This window comes from Hydra viridissima, unplaced genomic scaffold (genome assembly GCF_058129835.1).
Source record: "Hydra viridissima isolate aposymbiotic clone 2 unplaced genomic scaffold, HvirCarnegie_v1 scaffold_17, whole genome shotgun sequence".
Classification (NCBI taxonomy): domain Eukaryota; kingdom Metazoa; phylum Cnidaria; class Hydrozoa; order Anthoathecata; family Hydridae; genus Hydra; species Hydra viridissima.
The window spans coordinates 2,574,032-2,594,083 of NW_028324316.1; the positions used below are offsets into that span (position 1 = coordinate 2,574,032).

The 20,052-nt window shown below is 28.4% G+C and overlaps 2 protein-coding genes across 4 annotated transcripts; both read left to right on the forward strand.

Annotated features, from left to right (window-relative positions):
- The first annotated feature begins 7,654 nt into the window (after positions 1–7,654).
- On the forward strand, positions 7,655–15,669 carry LOC149877064 (TAF6-like RNA polymerase II p300/CBP-associated factor-associated factor 65 kDa subunit 6L). 3 transcript variants are annotated; one of them, XM_090074701.1, is made up of 11 exons: positions 7,655–7,843; positions 8,862–8,948; positions 10,136–10,292; positions 11,245–11,292; positions 13,379–13,416; positions 13,649–13,714; positions 14,085–14,162; positions 14,292–14,393; positions 14,575–14,684; positions 14,787–14,916; positions 15,020–15,669. In XM_090074701.1, the coding sequence occupies exons 1-11, from the start codon at positions 7,697–7,699 to the stop codon at positions 15,593–15,595; spliced, it is 1,539 nt and encodes a 512-aa protein (XP_089930827.1). In that variant the 5' UTR covers positions 7,655–7,696; the 3' UTR covers positions 15,596–15,669. The 3 variants fall into 3 exon arrangements, with proteins under 3 accessions (XP_089930827.1, XP_089930830.1, XP_089930829.1); XM_090074704.1 differs by having other exon boundaries at positions 14,623–14,684; XM_090074703.1 differs by having other exon boundaries at positions 11,245–11,283.
- Positions 15,670–17,064: 1,395 nt separating this feature from the next.
- LOC149877065 (uncharacterized) lies at positions 17,065–19,023 on the forward strand. The gene is made up of 4 exons (XM_090074636.1): positions 17,065–17,292; positions 18,212–18,307; positions 18,436–18,526; positions 18,721–19,023. Exons 1-4 carry the CDS (start codon positions 17,200–17,202, stop codon positions 18,924–18,926), a joined length of 486 nt encoding a protein of 161 aa, XP_089930762.1. The 5' UTR covers positions 17,065–17,199; the 3' UTR covers positions 18,927–19,023.
- Positions 19,024–20,052: the final 1,029 nt, after the last annotated feature.

The window sequence follows — 20,052 nt, forward strand, 5'->3', positions numbered from 1 at the left end:
TCCGAAAGCCATGTTTCTAGTAACAAAAAATATATATATATACTCAACACTTTTATATTATTTAAATATAAGTGTTATTATAGTTACAACGCAACTTATTGTACAGCATACTTAAAATTTATCAGCAACGTTTAAAATTTCGTATTTTACTCCTAATCTTTGTGACGTCATAACTTTTTTTCCCCAAAATAAAAAAAAATACCAATTACCCATTTTAAAGAGGAAATAATAAGCTTTCCAACGATATATAACATGTCTTTATAATAATTTTTTCTAGGTTGACCCCTTTTTTGGTGAAATTCTACCGGACTAGACCTTCCACTTGAAAGCTATATTAAGTCTCCCATACAAGGCAGTAGAAGCTGCTTGAAAGAACCTGTCTTGCGTAAATAACTATGCTGAACGAGGTGTCGCGTTATTTCAGACTTTTCATTCAAAAGGGCGGAACTTTTGTACCGGCTATTTTTGTTAAAAGTTAAAAAGTGTTTACTGACCTTGAGGGACATGTAAACACTGTAATTGAGCTAAGATTATAAATATATCTTTTAATGGTGAGAGTGAATGTTTTCCCGAAAAAAAAAACTTTTTAGGACCAGGATGGTGTTAAGTCTTTATTTTCTTTTTTTAATAATGTAAGAAAAAGAAATTAAAAACATCGATTAGAAAAGACGTACACACGGAGACTTATCTATCCTGTTACATAAATGAACAAATAAATAGACATAAGAACAAAAAAAAACAAGCAATAATTAAAAACTATAAAAGGCTTAAAGATAGAGATTAATGGACAGAAAGAGAAAGGAGTTAGACTTAGAGGTGGAAGTTCTACTGTTTTTATCAAAAGAAAGAAAAAGTGATTCGTTTAAAGAAAAACTAGAAGAGTATAAGAGGAGTAGTTAGTAAAAACAATTGCAAATACTCAGTAATAGATACTGTAAGAAGATACTGCATGTAAAACTTCCGATTATGTTTCTTAAGACCATTTTTCTGCTTCTTCTTCTGTCTAACTCTTTTCTCTTTCTGTCATTCATCGATTTCTATTTTTGAGCTTTTTATAGTTTATATTAATGCTTGATTTTAAGTCTACTTATCATTTGCCAAATATCAGATTCCGCTCTTGGTAAGCTAATTTACTTGAGATTGGCAAGCTAATTAACACGAGATCACTTTGAAATGAACAGTAATTTATCAAATAAATGTTGTGACAAAGTCTTTACGCTTAAGATTTTGAAATTTTTCCTCCTTCAGCTCTGATCACCCCCTCCAGACGAGGCTTTAACACACCTCATGCAGGCATTTTTGATGTACTCAATAGAGAGGTCATCCCATGACTTCCAAATGGATGCGGGAAAATCATTCAGGTTAGGATGTTACTTGTAGCAAACCTCAGCCTGAACTTGAACCCAATCCGCTGAAATTCAGAGGATTTTCTTTAGTCACTTTTTATTTTAAGTAGCTAAATACGAGTAAAAATGACAACTCTTGATTAAGAAGCAAGAATATATTATAATTTATATAACAAAGTTAGTCACAAAAAATTGCATGCTTTCCCTTGTTTAATAAACAAGAAACGGTTGCGTGAAAGCGCATCCTTTAAAACAAAAAGCCATTACAAAATAGTTCGTTGCAGTACTTAATAATGCAACACTGGCCCCCACTTAAATGTTCTAAATCATAAAGGGTATATTCTTTTCATCAATAAAGGTTATATTTACATTGTTGCTAATATTCAGAGCTTGGATAGGTTTATGCTCTTCCAATAGATGTAATTCATTAATTTTTATAACTTGAGGTTTATAGCAGAAATGCATTTAACTGATCCTGCGCGATTCAGTATGTCATTTGGTGGTATTAATTCCTGTGTGATACCTAACTTCCATTCGCAACGTGGCGGATCATCTATTGTAATGACATCGCCAACTTTAATGATGTAACCGGAGCTTTGCAATTTGCGATATTTATGAAATTCTCTTAGCTCAATAAATTCTAACTTTTCCATCTCTGCCAAAAGTTCTCCAGGATGATTTAAATATGATAATATTGCTTTGATAGGAGTATTTGGATACGATGATTCTAAAAGAAAAAAAGGTGTACGAGAACATTTCATCTCCAAAATAAACATTTTTAATAAAAATAGTCTCCACAAAGGTAAGGGTAGTGAAATAGGATATTTATAAGATTTGCTATCGTATCGTCTACACACATAGCATTTTTTGTTAAATTTCCGAATAATATTTCGAGCTTTTGGAATCCATATGTTGGAACGCAATTGAGTAAATGTTTTCTTTATTCCATTATGTTTAACTATTAAGTGGCAATGTAGTATTAATAATTCACTAAGCAAGCTTTTTTGGGGCAAAAATATTGGTGCTTTGAATTGTATGGAATAGGGGCAAATCTCGCTTCTGGTCCTTTGAATATTGAAATAGCCCTCGATAACAGTCAGCTTATTAAATGATGCCAAGGCCCATTTCTCACGTTCAGACGCAGAAAAGAGCAATGTCAGAAAGATTCTAAGTGAAACATACTTGTGGAAAATATTGATGCCAGTTCCTTTGCTTAAACTTCGTTCAGAAGTTAAAGAGGCATTCCAAATATTAATATATTTCTTCTTACCGAAAAAAAATGCTGAACTCAGTCTGTGAAGTCTTTTTTAGCCTGGGTAGAACTTGTCAGCATTCTTGGCTTTTATACGTTGTTCTTTATGTTAGAGTTTTTGATAACAGCTCCTGTTCAATCATTTTAAATTTTACTCTCATTTAACTAGTAAAATTGTTCAGCGCTACATTACCACGTTATATTCAAAACTTTTTAATGCTTTCTCGTAATTATAACTAACAGTTTCGTCAACAGTTTTCGGAAAGTCTTCTTTTTTTTACATTCTCTTCTCAGTAATTGGCTGAGAAGAACTTGATTTCATGAAATTCTTCTCAGCCTAATGGCTAAATTCAAGTGTAGTATCCAACTAAAGCCGGCTTATCAAATTTAGACTTCAAGGGGAGGAAAAACTCCATCGACGTTCTATAAGATCTTCCCCGGTGAAGAGCAGACAGTCTGCAAATCATTAGCCGGAGAACTTAAAATAGAATATCTCAAGTTCTTTGAAGCTTCTTTTGCCTCCTTTAAAATAAATTTTCTACATGAGCGGATTCAAAACAGATCTGTTGAAAGGCCATTCAGGATCTTTAACTTATCATTCGGATTCAGTTGAGTGGATCGGAGTAGAAGACTCACACCGTTCAAATTTTGCTGAGCTAGCATTTTTTTGACAACTAAAGTTGCTAAAGGTTCAAGTTTAGCCATTTTGTTTTATTTTTTATGAATATAGATAATATCAAAAACTGATTTTGAGACATGGCGTTGTCATAGTTTGGGTGATTTTTTTATATATTTGGGTGATTTTTTATATTGGGTGATTTTATATATTGGGTGATTTTATATATTGGGTGATTTTTTTATATATACTCAAATCTTTAGTCACTACGAGGAAGCTTTTTGTGAGCAATTATGTGAGCGTGTGGGGCGTCTTAATTAAAATTAAAAGCGATTATGTGAGCGTGTGGGGCGTCTTAACGATAGAGTGAAGAGATGGTTAAATTATTGTGTTTTGATGTTGAGTAATGGAAGATTGAGGAGGTATGGGTATGAAGGATAAATGGAAGAAGTACGGAGGTTAGAGTTGAGCTTAAGCGTCCGGAAATAGTTTGATTAGGAAAGGGTATGAGTTAACAGTAAAGGTTTTTAGTTGTTTCTTAGTGCATTCTAATTGAAATGGTTTTTGTCCAGAACTGATTCATTCTAAAGTGTTTGTATCAGAAAAGTTAAAAGCTTGTAGCTACACTTCGACTAACTATTAAAAATAATAATAATAATAAAAATAAATTTCCATATTTTATAACAAAATATACTGACTGTAAAAAATTATTTGCACTTCGGAACTTTCACTTTATACTTTAACATTATACAAAATATATTTTATTACTGCAATGTTAATGCAAGTACCGACTAATAACATGCAAATGAAATGGCCAATGGGAGTTAGGGACTGTTAAAACGTTCAGTCTAAATTCAATATCTTTATACTGTGATAATATCAAATAAAGTTAAATTTTTTTGAAAAACTACTCCAAAGTTTTTGGATGGACAGTGGTGTTCAAATATAACGCTCGGGGTGGGGCACAGTGATCGTTTTTCCCTAAAATCGCGTAAAAATTAAGGGAAATGTAATCTATATTGAAAAGTAAGATTACTAAATAATAAACATAAATTATGTTATACAAAGGTATTTTGAAAAACACTTTATGCACACCTAAATTAATAAAAACCCAAAATAAATATTTTCCCAAAATAGCTGAATGTAGCATTTTTTTTGAAGGTTTGAACTTTGTTTAAAAAAAACATTTGTGAATGTTGTTTTTTTTAAACCAAAGTTCATACCTCACACCTAGTTAGCTTTTAAGTAAGGGTCTGATTTACCAAAATTTTTTTCAAATTTCTCATACTATCAGAATCTTTCAGAATTTCTCAGAGTTTGATAACAATATATTGAGTAAGAATGACCGGGTATGATTTCTAGGGTTTTTCTAAGATAACTGTTATGCACGTTATTTAGAAAATTGCAAAAACATTTTTTACAATTTTATCAGAATTTCGAACAGATGCTTAAAGTCTTTGTCTTGTCTTCTTTTTTTTTTTTTTTTTAATGTTGCACTTGCTGAGTTTTATCTGAAGCTTTACTAAAGTCAAACTTGTATTTTTTTAACTGCTTTGACTTTTTGGCTTCATCGTCATGCTTTATTTTTTCAAGCACCTCAGATGTACTTAGACACTAGCCTTCAACTCTGGGAGTGTTAACTCTTAATTTTTCCTTTTTAAATTTGTCAACATGGTGGTACTGTAAAAGATTTTTCAAATTGTCCTCAACTCTTTCTAATAAGTGTTGCTATTGCTTTCAGTGTAAGTTGTTTGCGTTTTATGAATGTAAATGCGAGTCATTTTTGTTTTAAATTTTTTTGGATAGCAAAGGCTTCCGTACTTATTTATGTTTTAACTTATTATAAATTAATTTAGCCGCGCCTATTGTAATACATATGTGTTAGCAATTATCATGTTTTACTCTTCCCTTCATAAGCAGATTTCTTCGGTTTTTCTCTATTTAATTTTTTCTCGAACAAGTGAATTTAATTTTGAAAAGAGAATCTTGTTGACGTTATAAACCTTTTCACAAAACTAGCTTTTTAGTTTCGCAAAGATTAATTTTACTTTCGAGAGTTTAAAGTAGATTTCTTGAAAAAATTTCTTTTTTTACCGGTTGAAATTTCGCGAAATCAATATCGATACCCGAAAGGCAAAAAGCCTTAAGTGACATTTCCACAATTTTATAGGAGAACTAGAAAACTGTGCATCTCTTTTTAAAAAGGTCACAGGGTTTTTTGAATTCTTCTTTTAAAACACCTTGAGCTTTCGATATGAAGGCATGTTTTGAAAAAAAAAGTAGGTTAACAATACAAAATAATTAAAAAAAAAAAATCATTTTCACCAAGAATGTATACTTCTAGCAACCTCCTAATGAATATCAATTTAAAATGTTTTATTTATTATCTTAATGAATATTCATTTCATTTAATATTCAAAGGCGTAAAAATTATTTTTTTAAATATATAATTTTTAAAAATTTTACATTTTTACACCTTTAGTTCCCAAAAGTTCTCTATAATACAGCGGCACTCCTTTATACAGATTTTTTTTTTCGCATGAAATATAAATGCAAAAGAGAAAAGAAAAATGATAAACATTTCAATTTTTTTTTTTTTTTTCGTTTACTCTTATCCCAGTTTTATAGTATCATCTATGCTTTTACGTTCCGTAAAACGATCATAACATGATATTTATCAATACGGACATCACGGAAATAGTCGTCCATTTAATCATGTCCGCAACACGAGGGCTGATCTACGCTAAATTATTTGCAAAAAATACTTTTCAATGTAGAAACTTATTTTTGCCTTCTTATTCAGGTGTATTTACTAAAAATGAACTTTTTTGTTTGTTTTATTTTCAAATGGGTTTTTCTTCAACGCCTCTGAAATCACAGTATGAAGATAATACAATAAAAGCTGACAAACCCCTATACCAACGACGAAAGCATTTTTCAGATAAAAATAAAATTTTCATAGGCAGTAAATCTTTTAACCATGACAAGAATTTTTTATTTAATTTAATGTCTCAGTTTGGCACGGTTAAAGCCGTTGAAATTCCGCGAATAAATCAATATACTTCTGCTGAACAAGCTCCTAATGAATACCGATTTGGATTTGTAACTTTTCAAGATGAAGAGAGTTACCTGAATGCTTTAAGGGCAGGATGTGTTCAAAAAGATAATTCTTTTATTGACATTAAAGATGTAGATAAGCGCAACAATGCAACCAACAACTTATCTCCCCTAAATACAATAGCAATTCATGACTTGCCTGACAGTATACGTATAAAGGATTTACTTGATCATTTTAAATCGTTTGGAGAAGTGGCTTTTGTTGATCTTATTTACAATGGTACAATCAGAAAGACACTGCATAAAGTTAATTTTGCTTTTGTTACTTTTAAGGTTGGAGGCAGTGTTATACAAAATGTTATTGACGGTGTTCATTTTTTAAATTCAGTTCAGTATGTAGTTTCAAGAGTAGACTCAAAAACCAAGCTAAATACTCAGAAATGTTTGTCTATTTTTGTTCAAGGAATACCTCAAGATGCATGCAATGAAGACATTCTTTACAAACATTTCTCAAAGGATGCAAAAGTAAAGAAAATTATCCTTTCAAAAGACAATTTTAACAAATTTACAGGAAATGCATTTGTGGATTTTTTTACACAGGAAGATGCACATAAAGCTGACTTAAAAGTTCATGAAATTGCTGGAGTAACCCTAAATGTGAGAGCACTTGGTTGGTTAAATGAGTAAAAAGAAGATCATTATGAAGTAACCTTGTTCATTACTAATTTAATAAAAGATATGTTTTACATGAATTACTTGTAGTTTTCTTATTACTTAGCTATCACTTTTAGTGTATATTCAATTGTATGATCCAAAAATAACTTATTTAACTAAAATTGTTTGTTGTAGTTGTTATGCAGACATTTATATAACCACTTAGTAAATAATGTTTTTTCAATAGTATTTTATATTGCTATTAAAGATAGCTTCATTTGAAGTATTTGTTTAGTTATTTCTGTTTTGGAAGGCTAATAACTGATAAAAATTATTAAAAACTCTGTTATATACTTTTGAGGGTGAAAAAGATTAGTGCAATTAAAAATGAAAAATATTTATAAGTTCTTAATTAAGATTAAAAACTTATAACTATTGACAGTATGAAGTATAAGTTCTAATCTAAGAATCTTGGATATATTAAATTTGGAGTTGTAAAATTTCATTAATTCACTTTGAAAGTTTGACATTTTTGATCAATACAAAAGTTTGTAAATGATAGATACAGAATGTTACAAGTGTGTGTGTGTGTGTGTATATATATATATATATATATATATATATATATATATATATATATATATATATATATATATATATATATTGAATATTTGAAATGTTACTAATATGTATTTTTTCTGATACATACATTATGATTGTATATATGTAGTTTAACATATTTAGAACTTCATATAAGAAACTTAAGATGTTATGAATGGAATAAGCTCACGCTACACTGTTATTCCAAAGCAGTGTTTAGATGTTTGGGTTGAATCGGTTGGAGTTTCAAAGCTGAATGATGAAATTTGTGGGAATCTTGCAGAAGATGCCACTTATAGGATTAGAGAGGCTGTTCATGTAAGAACTAGTTTTCTTGTTATAGGTTTTTTTTATGTATATATTTTTAAAGTTTTTATTAGCATTAGATGAAAATTGAGTGCAGTGTTAGTACAAGTCCAGCCAATGCCAATAAAATGTTTGAAAAGTTGTAAAAGGATGTATAATGAAAATTTAATGAGGAATTTCAATTAACAAAGTCATTTTTACTAATTATTAAAAAAAACTTGTTATTTTCTGAAGGGCTCTATTTAATTATAAGGGAGTCATCAGGGGATTATCAGGGGATCATCATGGCAAATCATCAGGGAAAATCATCAGTTTTTTCAATGTTTTGAACTTGACTGCATTTTATAACAATTATTATCATTTTATAACAATTGTTATTATCTGTTTATATTATAATTTGTTTAGAAAAATTCAACTGTCCAATTTTATATCTATCCTGTAATTTTGCAAAGTTTTTTTTTTTTTTTTTTTTGTGAGTATGTTAATAAAAATTTTTTCCTGCAATTGAAATTTGATTTTAAAATTTAATTCTTCCCTAATTTCAGAACAGAAATAAGTTTAAAATTTGTATTAATTTCCAATCAGTGCATGTAAAGAACTGAAAAATATCACCTTAAAAATATAGTTTTAAACTGATTTCTATTCCAGTTTTTTATCCAGCCAATTAATGCTATTATGGTGATTTTATTCTAAAAGTTAAGGGTTTCATCAATTATTAAAAAGATTGGAAAGTTTGTATAACTGAGGAAAATTTATTTACATGGGAATGTTGCATACCATTTTCAACAATTTCTCTTAAAAGAACAATTGTTGTTAAAAAATTTGAATAATCTAGTTTAGATCCACTTCCAAATCCAATAATCTAGTTTAGATCCACTTCCAATTGATATGGTATGAAACCTATATTCATTTAAGTCATAATTAATCTAACATTGTTTTTATTCAAAAATAATTAATTTGTAGCTTGAATATATTTTGTTCATGTTTTAATTAGTTTTTTTTTAACAAATAAAACTAATTTTACTTTTAGAATGCTGTGATGTTCATGAAGCATGCAAAGCGAACATGTTTGACCACGGAAGATTTTAACAACTCTTTAAAAGAAATGAACACTGAAGTAAGTAATGTGTATAGTCATTATTTCCTAAAAAAATTCTCTTTTGACCAAAATTTTGCAAGATGACTCATAAATAGTAGCATTCCTGATGGGTCTTCTAGGCTATTTCCTAAGCTCCCCTGCTATCTTTATTATTGCTAAGCAAGCACTACAACAGTGTGAATTCTTTGTATAGAGTATGCAAAGGTTTTATAGTTGAAGTTTTATGCAAAGGTTTTATAGTTGAAGTTTTATGCAAAGGTTTTATAGTTGAAGTTTTAGTTTACTCTCGTTATTTTGTATAACAAAATGTTCTTTATCTCTGTCTGAGATATATCCAATTGGCCTTATTGTATGATTCAGCTGATTATAAGACTTAATATCAGCAGTTTAGTTTGAGAAAACATGTTGCATTTAAAAAAAAATTATCAGGAGACTTAGTAGCTTCTGGTGGTATAAGACTTAATAGTTAGGATAAATATGAGTAACATGTGCCCTACATTCTTAACTCTTATCTTTTCATGACTTTTTGACTGAAGGATTTCTAAATCTCTAAAGTAAGCAAGTTTTGAGATGTAAAATAATTCAAATGAATGTAAGAAATGTAATTTAATTGATGACTTCATTTCTTCTCTCTTACTGTTCTTTTACCGATTGCATTTTTTTAAAAAATGCAGTCAAAAAAAGAACAGTAAGTAAATTTGATATCAAGCAACTTGCAACTGGATTTTTGTGAATATCTTTTTGTGTATCATCTCTAAGGGTTTGTTTTTTCCCATCTATTTATTTACATTAACCACCTTCTAAATGCAAATATTATTTGATAAATTTACAGACAGATCTTTATGAATTTGTGGATTGGACCTTGTTGCAATAAAGTGTTGGTACTTAAACTTAGTACATAATCACAGAAAATGGAAAATTAAACATATAGAGAATTTTTGCTAATATTTTATTAATTTTATCTGTTAATAACTCGGGTGTTAATCCTGTGATCCATCTTACCAATGCTGTAGAAATGCTTCTTAATATCTATATTGCATCCATCTCTATTTACCAATTCTAAAAGTAATAATTTTGTAAAAAATAAAATCTCTTTCTGTGTTATAAATAATACAAAATCTTCATCCTGTACTGAATGTAAATTACATCATCTATAAGTGAGGACCTACTGCTACCAGTAATCTAAGTCTCCCTTTTTTTAAAAGATAATTTATGGTCATGGAGATGCAGAAGGCCTTGTTTATAAAGCAATCCCATTTAGAGATAGTAGAGTTTGCTATATTGATGAAAAGGATAAAAATCTGCGAGAGATTGCTTTGGATTCTGTTTATCCATTGGACTCTGGTGAAACCTCTTTAAAAGGTATTTTATTTGCTCAATTTTTGTTTATTTTTTAGTTGTTAGTAAACTTTAAGCATCTGTGTTTGATTTTTCAATTTTTAAAGAATAATAATGAATAAACTTCATAATTCTATCAGTCATTTAAAGAAAAGCAAATTTAAAACAATTTTTATATTTAGAGCTATAAATTGCTGGAAAAAAAAAGTGATAACATGAATTTCTCATTTTTTCATTGTGCATTAAAATTATTTTTACAACAAATTTTACATAAAAAATTTATGAATGAATAAAAAAGTGTCACATCAAAAACTTTGCTGTTTTAAATGTATAAAGAGTTCTATTTTTGTAAACTTCAGAAAATTCTATTTTAAAACACTGATTTAGAGGTTGGTTGCTATTTGTTAGTATTTTTTAAAAAATCGAACACTGATGCTTAGTAATCTTGTCTTAGTTTCAGTGAAAGTTGTTTTTTTAATTTCAGGGAATGGTTTTTTTTATGCTTTATGTGAAAAGCAAATCAAACACTTTGTTTTTAAAAAGATATCAGCACGTAACTCATTTTGAATATTACTAAATTTTTTTTTTTTTTTTTTTTTTTATTACTAAAAACTGCACAAAAAAAATCAACCCAGTCTTTCAGTGTTGAAACTAAGAAAGCATTTTCAGTTGCTAAGCTATTTATCAATTAATGATAATATCTTTTTATTGCTATTACTAATTTTTACTTATTCTTAGCTATTGCCTAAAGTAAACTTATAAATTATGTATAAAGTTTAACCAATTTGTATAAATTAGTATTTAATTTAATTTAAATTTTAATAGCAGCTTAAAAGAATTCCAAAAAATGAAAATAAAATTTTCTCATACCTGAAATTAAAAATAGCCTGCAGAAGGTTCCTGTTTCCCTGTGTTTTTATTTTTGTTAAGGTTTCAAAATAATTTAAATAAATTTTACATTTTATTTTTATTACAGCACATTGGTTAACCTTAGAAGGAAAGCTTTGCAATACAGGTAATACAGGTAACATAGTTTTTTATTTGTTTACATTGTTTTTTTCAAAAATTCATACCTTTAGTATCTTTAGTATTGTTCCATGCCAAGTGGACTCAAATGTATGAGAAATGTATGGAGTTTCCAATGTTCACCATGTTCACCATGTTGGTTATGAATTTGGAGATTGCAATGAATGAAATGACCATAAATTTGCTTTCAAAAAAAAACTTTAACTTTTTATTTTTTTATATTTAAGCAAAGTAACAAAATAAAAAAATTCGTAAAACTAGTTGCAAAACATAACTTTTCAAAATATTAATTTTTTTTTTTTACTATGTGAAAAGTAATATACTGTGTTTTTTTATTCATGCTATGGTTAGAAATCACACAGAAACCTTCACATTTACTGTTGTTTTCTTTTAAACAGTATACAACAGAGTGAAGATGCTTGACAGTTGTTTCAGTCTAACCCTTGTATTAAGTTTTGAGTTAAACTGCAACTTTCAGCACAGATGAGTAGTATTATACCATGACCAGAAGATAAAATGGCTTTTAAATAATTTGCTTTTGGTTAGATAACTGCTTAAACTTAAAATTATGTTTTTACTTATATTTAACAAAATTTTTCAATTCATCAACTGAAAGTGGTACTGAAATTAAAGTATAAAACAAATTTAAAAATGGGACTTCTACTTTTTGAAGGTGACCAATTTAAATAATTTTGTTTGTAACATATTGCAAGTTAAAGGTGGTATGTTGATAGTAAAGTTTTGTTACTCTTTCAATGACCTCACTTTCCCTCTTCACACAGGGTTCCCTACTTAATTTGTTAATACTAACAGGTGATAACTAAAAAATGCAACTAATGTTGAAATACACCTTTAAATTCATAAATAAAATTTCAAATAATAGAAGGTAAAACAAGTATTTTAAATGCATTCTTTATTTATTACATCAATGTTTTTCAGTAATATCATTTATGTAACTATTATTGAATCTGCCCCATTTTGACCAAGAAATACAATAATATAGTGCAGTTTATGACTATATTATTGTATTTCTCAGTAAAAGGAAATACTTTATTCTGTTACATTGATTAAGATTTTTAGCTTGCCAACTATGCATGAATACTTTTTCTTTTAGTATATCCCATTATTCTCCAGTTGAACATATTTCTGGCATGTTTGCAGGATTGTGTTCTTTCTTTACAAAATTAACATTCTTGTGATCCATATAGTCATTATCTGTTTTAGCATAATTTGATGTTAGGAGATCAGACCAAAATATGTGTTCACCATGATGCTATTTAATCAAAGGAATAGTTTTTCTTAATGCACTCATTCAAGTAGAATAATCACAATTTTTTTCAAAAAAGTGAAGCCAATTTTTGGCACGTAGAACACACAGCCGCTTTTTGAGCCAATTTATTTTTTGGCAGTTTAGTTTTTTTTACAGTAATGAATGCATCTTTTCATTGATAATTTCTGCTGGATATATACTGCTGGGAAACATTGAATCTCTTGGCTAATCTGTGCTGTGAATTATAAAATGATAATAATATGATGATGATGATGATGATGATGATGATGATGATGATGATGATGATGATGATGATGATGATGATGATGATGATGATGATGATGATGATGATGATGATGATGATGATGATGATGATGATGATGATGATGATGATGATGATGATGATGATGATGATGATGATGATGATGATGATGATGATGATGATGATGATGATGATGATGATGATGATGATGATGATGATGATGATGATGATGATGATGATGATGATGATGATGATGATGATGATGATGATGATGATGATGATGATGATGATGATGATGATGATGATGAGGATGAGGATGAGGAGGATGAGGGTGATGGTGGTGGTGGTGGTGATGGTGATGATAGTTATAATAATTATTATTTTATTTTTATTTTTTTTGTTATTGTTGTTGTTGTTATTATTAATTATTGAGACCATTTTTAAAAAAAGTTGTCCATTTCTGACCAACATTCCCTCACAAATGGCCTAAGAAAGATTTGTCAAACTTTAAGACAGGACACCTAAAAAAACATTAAAATTTTTATACTTCAGATAAAGTGAAGGAAGAATTAAATGCTGAGCTAAATGAGGTAATGTACAAAAACAATTAAATATCTGTTCCCATCAATTTACATTTACATCGATATTATTGACATGATTTGTTTTTCAATTTCACTTTTCTTGTAAAAGAATATTTATGTCTTCTGTTTTTAATTTGATATACATTTATGGTATAAATCCCACAGGTGTCTTACAATAACCTACATAAATAGCAAGAGAGTTATTATTCAGTCAGCAATTTGCATATTTTTCTATTTTTAGCCAATTGCTTCATATTTTTCTAATATAACATCAGCTTTATTGAATCAAAGTAAACACTTGAGAAAGGTAAGTCTAGCATCAATAATTGTAATTTTTATATATTTTAAAAATTGTGATATAGATAAAAAACGAAATTTGTAAATATTTATTTTTTATCAATAGATCAGAGTCTGTTTAAAACTTTTTATAAAAATTTTCTAGTTATAACAAAATCTTTTTTATATTGCAGAAGAACTGCATTTTTTCTTGTGATTTTTGTTGATAATTTAAGCTACATTAAAGAGAACTTTCAACAATTTATAACAATAATAATTGTTGAGTTTTTTGCAGTTCTAAACAAAGAAAACCATCATTGTTATCTAGATTAATTTTGTTCTCTAAAGAAACAAATGATGATGAAATAAGTCTTTTATAATACCCTCATTTTTTTATGAAGGCTGCTTTGATGGATTTACAATGCAATAAAAAACTTCAGGTTGTGTTACCTCACCTCATATCATTTTTGTGCACCCAGGTTTAATTTTTACATTTTACTTTTTTAATTCAATTTTTACATTTTACTTTTTTAATTCAACTTATTCAAAATATTGTTTTGATATATTCCTTTTTTTTTTTTTTCTTTCTCATTTCTACTTTTGTACAGGTCAAGTTAGCAAGCAATAAAAAATCTACATCAATATTTAGCTTTGTTTTGTTGGCAGTCAATGCATTGATAGAAAATGACTCCATTCTTCTTATGCCATATGTATGTTAGATTTATTTAAAAATTTAACAGAAAAACTTAAAGTAATTTTTAATTTAATATTGTTATGTTTTAGTATTCATATATAATATATTGCTATTGGATTTTTAATTACAATTACACTGGAATTTGAATGCTGATAATTAGAATTATATTGAGAATATAAGATTTTTTTTACAAACAGTTATTTCAATTGATGAAAACTGTATTATTTATTGTGGCTGATGTGAAGCTTTCTATTGACAAGTGGTCTGTTCATCATACCGCTGCTTTAATAATTATCAGAATTTGCAAGTGAGTCTCATTACTTTGACTTATATGTTGATCAATCAAATCCTAATTGTTCCAAAAATGTTTAAAACAAAAAAAACAGTTTTTGATCACTTTATCATTTAGAAAATTTGCGGCAATTCAGCCAGGTTTATCTTCCCAACTCTTTAAAACATTGAAAGAAAGGTTGCGCCCCACAGAACCTGTTGAAAGTTTATTTGGTGTAATTGCTGCAATTAGATTCATGGGAACAAAGGTTTTCATATTTAAAGTGTTTTTTTTTTTCTTGGTATTTTAAGATATGTAACATAAATATATTTTAAATAAACATACTGATCCAGACCCATTCATCATTTTAGGCCATTAATGAAGCCCTGGTACCTGTTCTTAAAAATCTTACCTCTTGCATAAATACTGACAACACTGAACCCAGACAAAAGCTAGTTATTCAGGACTCCATATGTGATGCTATAGCAATATTGTTCCCAAATGATTACAGTTTAACTGAAATTAGCAAGTTTGATGCATTTGGTGTATATGATTTTCTTTATGAGTGCTATGGTGAGAGTTTTTTATTGCGCTGTTTGCATGTGAACCATATAAACTTTGAAAATAAAAATATACAAAATGGAAACAACTTGCAGTTGACACGACAATCCAGCGTTATTCTTGAATTGATTAAAGAGAAACTTTTCAAACTGGAAAAAACTGAAACGAAACTTATTTCACCAGTAATTAATCAAATCTTTAAAATGGTTGACAGAAAGGTTAAATTTGAACTGCCTCGTAAACGAAAGCTTAATGGTTTTATTCAGATGTCAGGGTTTCAAGCTTCTAAAAGAAAGGTTTCAAGTAGTGTTATGAAGGGACGACATTCATCTTTCATCAAAAAATCTAAAGAGGAATTTACAAATATTTATCTTCCTATATTGTAGCAAATTTGATTAAAATGATCTGTAATATGTTTTATATTTAATTAGCATTTTATATTTATTAGATCTTAATGCAATCTTTTTGTCGTGATTTTTAGTGTTTTAAATAATTTTTCTCTTTAATGATTTCTTTTTTTTTTTTTCTTTTTTGTTTTGAATCAGCAGTTTTTTGTTTTTCAAATAAATTGAAATTTTTTTTTAGGTTCTCATAAAAAGATGAGTGAAGTAATGAATTTTATGGGCAGATTTTCTGTTCCTCAAGTTTCTTTTCTAGTATTTGTATCTTTCTTACTATTTTACACAATGTACAATAAAGTCCAAAAAAAATTAGTTTTTAAGAAGATCATAGAAGTTTTGCTTTTGACAAGAGGCATAAATCATTCCTTAGTTGAGTTAAACAAAACCCTTTCTCTATCTGGACTTGCGATATTGTGTTTGGCATTCTTCCCATGCTATGAACATCAAAGAAATACTTTTCTTTTTTCTGCTTTGATACAGCTTTTAATGCATTCTGTTTTTTCATCATGGCACTATTATGGGAGTGAAATGATACCTTATTTATCAAGTTTTATTTCATTTGAAGATCGTCAAACAATGAAAAAAATTTCCATTATCTGCGGAGTTGCTGCACAGTTGATTCTAATAAATGCCTATTTCAAATATTTACACTTATGGAAGTTATTCAGTGTTATGTTTGGTGTTGCACATTTTTACTTAATGGAAATTGATTATAAGTACATTTTAAGAGTACGGCCATTTGCTTACATTATTTTTCCTTTAGCAGTATTAAGCATATTATATGAATTTACTTAGTAAAAAAATGTAAATCTAATTGTTTGTTCCATGCTATTAACTTTAAATTTTGTAAATTTATAAGAAATCGTTTTGTAATTATAAAGTTGTTATTTCTTACCTCTGTAATTTTACTGTTATTAATTTTGATTTATTAACAGCTATGAAAGGTATTTAATATTTAGATATTGTTTAGCGTTACACTGCATAACAGTTATGTAGATATTTTCATTTCAGTTTTACATTCCTTTTTTTTCTTTGTATTGATGTTCGTCGTTTATATTACATGTAGTATATTGCAAGAATTATTTTAAGGTCTTTGAGAGCCATGTAAATGTTAGTTCAAAACAAATATTCTTTAATGACTTTAAAAATTTTGCCTTCTTGGTTTTCAGCAGAATTGCAAAAGTTTTTTTAATTAGCTTTTCTTGTCTCTTTTTTTTATTTATTTTCTCATTAGGACAAATTTTAAATTTGTTTTTTTCTTTTTTTGCACTAAACAATAATAAACACCCTCTAGAGCTTTGTTTACATAAAGAGTTTAATGGTGGGAAATTTGAATTTTTTAAATTGCCTTGAACTTAATAGCACCCTGGAAATTTTTTTTTTTTTCAAATTCAATTGATTTAAGTATTTTTCTAGATGATTTAAAGATAAATCCCTCTAATATTAATATCTTAAATTTAAACTTCCAACCTTTTATTTTCTTTTATAAATTTTAGGTTATCGATTTTGATATTCTTATTTGATACTAATGAATTGGTATGTCTTAAATAATATATTTTGCCATCCACATGACCTCTGATTATTGAGTTATGGCTGCCAAACAGACAACAGGAATCTTTAAAATGTATATCACTGCTGGCAAAGCAGCACCTTCACCTCCTCTCGGTCCTGCACTTGGCCAGGTATTTTGTTTACTTTTATGAATATCAAGAAAAGTTTTTTTTTAATTGTCAAATTCTTAGTTTTTATTTATTTCTGTAAATAATGGTTCTTGGAAATTTAAAAGCTTTAAAATAGACACTCAAAAATGTTATGAGTTGTAACTCAAAAATGTTGTGTTACAAGTTGATTTTTTCCTTTTCTCTTCAAATTTCTTTTTTGAAAATATTTACCGATAAGTGGAATATTTTATTTGTCAGTCAACTATTATTTTTATTTAAATTTTTTATCTCCACTCTACCTACAGTTTCAAAAAATGTGATCAAACACACAAACCAAACATCAAAAAATTCTTTGGTGGGATTGATAGGCATGAGTGCACTGGTCACACTGGGATAAAAGTCCCAAAATCTGTTTTTGCTGTCTACAGAACATTTCAGAGAATTTTCAACAGTATTAACAATGCTTATGTACGATTTGCTGAATTTACTAAAGTCTTCGTTTGTCCTGTCTAATAATTTTAAGCTAGATATTATTTTTAGTAAAAAGGTCTGTTGTAGTGCACATCCATGTAGATGGTGTGAGATTGCATCAAAAGACCTTGCTGAATGAACAGAATACTTAGAACCTTTGGGTCTATTAATTGCGTTTTTAATAAGTTTTAAGCTGTAGGAACAAACCTTTAAAAAATAGTATTAGAAAGTTAAATTCATTGCCTATTTTCAAAAAGACTTTCATGAAATGTTTATCCTTGGAAGTATGAGACTTCCACCTTGTTAATTCTTTCAAAGGTTTTTTTTTAGGGTCGTGACAAACTTTTCTACAATCCCTCTATACTTGTTCCTTTTTTTTTTTTTTTTTTTTTTTTTAAAAAAAAAAAAAGAATTAGTAAAAATCTTTGTTCTAATTGATTATAATATCTGTGGTTTATTTTTACACCAGCGTGGTATAAACATCATGCAGTTTATAAAAGAGTTTAACGAAAAAACGAAAGATGTGAAGGTCGGCATTCCGATTCCAACCATTGTAAACTTTAAAGTAAGTTCTATTTACTTTATATATTCTTATATAAATTTAGTTTTTTGCAATAACGTTACGTTGTTGGTAAAGTTACAATTTTATCTTGAATTTTATGCTGCTTCTCTAACAATCTATGTTAACTTCAGGATGGTAAATTTGATATCTTTGTAAAAAAACCTCCTACTTCTTACTTTTTAAAAGCTGCAGCAGGTGTGGAAAAAGGAGCACAAAAGCCAGGTAAACTTGCCCACCTTTAAATCTTTGTGAAACGTGGGAATTCAGCCTCGTTCATACGAACGATAAAGCACGGTTAAATCATCGTATTTTAACCTAAAATACTACGGTTAAACCGTAATTTTTCGTTAGTATGAACGAGCCATTTGTTATGATTAAAGTAGGCTCTTTTTTACTTTCATCTACTTATTTTCAAGGTCATGAAATTGTTGGTAGTGTTACTCTTAGACAAATCTATGAAATAGCTCAAGTTAAAGGACAAGACCCAGGCTTCAAAAATACTCCCCTTATCGGAGTTTGCAAAACAATTATTCATTCTGCGCACGCTATGGGAATTAAAATTGTTAATGATAAGAAAGAGCTGGAGGAACTTGAAAAACGTGACCTGAACTCACAGCCGTGAAAATATCGATGTAGTACTCAAAGAATCTAAAAAAGGCGACAGTGTTTTGACCATCAATAAGTTGTATGTTTCTAAAATATATATTTTTTAGGCTTAATCGTTATTGTTTTTGATAAAAAAGATTCAACGGCGAGCTTGGTCAATAACATTTATTCTTGGGAAATAATCTTTTCGCAGTAATTCTTTCTACTTCACCTTTTATGGGTGTTTTTCGTTCCATTTATGTAATATATTTCATTTCGCCACCAGTTGTATATAATCATGAAATCGGTAATAACATTTATAAAGTTTGGTATTGAAGTCTTAAGATTTTAGGCTGTTATGAAAATCTTATGATATAAAGCCTAATTTAGGATAATAACGACCTTTTTAACGACCTTTTTGTTAAACAAACATTTTGAGTTTATTTTAGCATTTTATCACAAATTGCTTTTTTACTAAAAAAGAAGATAAAATTTTATATAATTTAAAACCGTTGCACAACTGTTTTATTTTCATAAGTTTTTTTCTTTCTTCCGTTCTGTTATGTAAGGTTATATGATATTACAAGGTTATTGTATGATATCACGTGATAAGGTAAGGTTGTGTGTATTGGGCATTTAATTGTAGTTTCATCAAAAGCCTGCGTGAATATTCTTGAGAAAAATTTCATCTTTTTTCACCAGATTTAATAAAAACGTTTTCTTTTTAATCAAATTTTGCTGTGGGTTTATTGCAAAAAGTTTTGTGTCGAAAGGCATTAAAAACAAGTAATTTTCAGTCTTTCTTTGTAAAGTTAATATTTAACTTAAAATCAAATTAACTTGTCTAAAATTTAACATAACGTTGATCCTGTTACTACTTTTAAATCAGAGAATATATACTCAGTAAATTATGTTCGTCAATAGCACCAACGCTACTATTTTAGCTGCTCAATTACGCGTGTAATAAACAAATTTTTATTCAAAATGTCCAAACGAAAGTATGGTTTATGGACCAAAGATTACATAAGCAAGGCTAATTCTGGCTCTCTTAATATTAATATTGGGTTGAGCGCCGTGTATTTTAAGCATCGAGTTACAAAAACAACATTTGAAAAATTTGTTAATGAGCATGTTTAAGTTGATTTAATCAATGTAGATGAGAT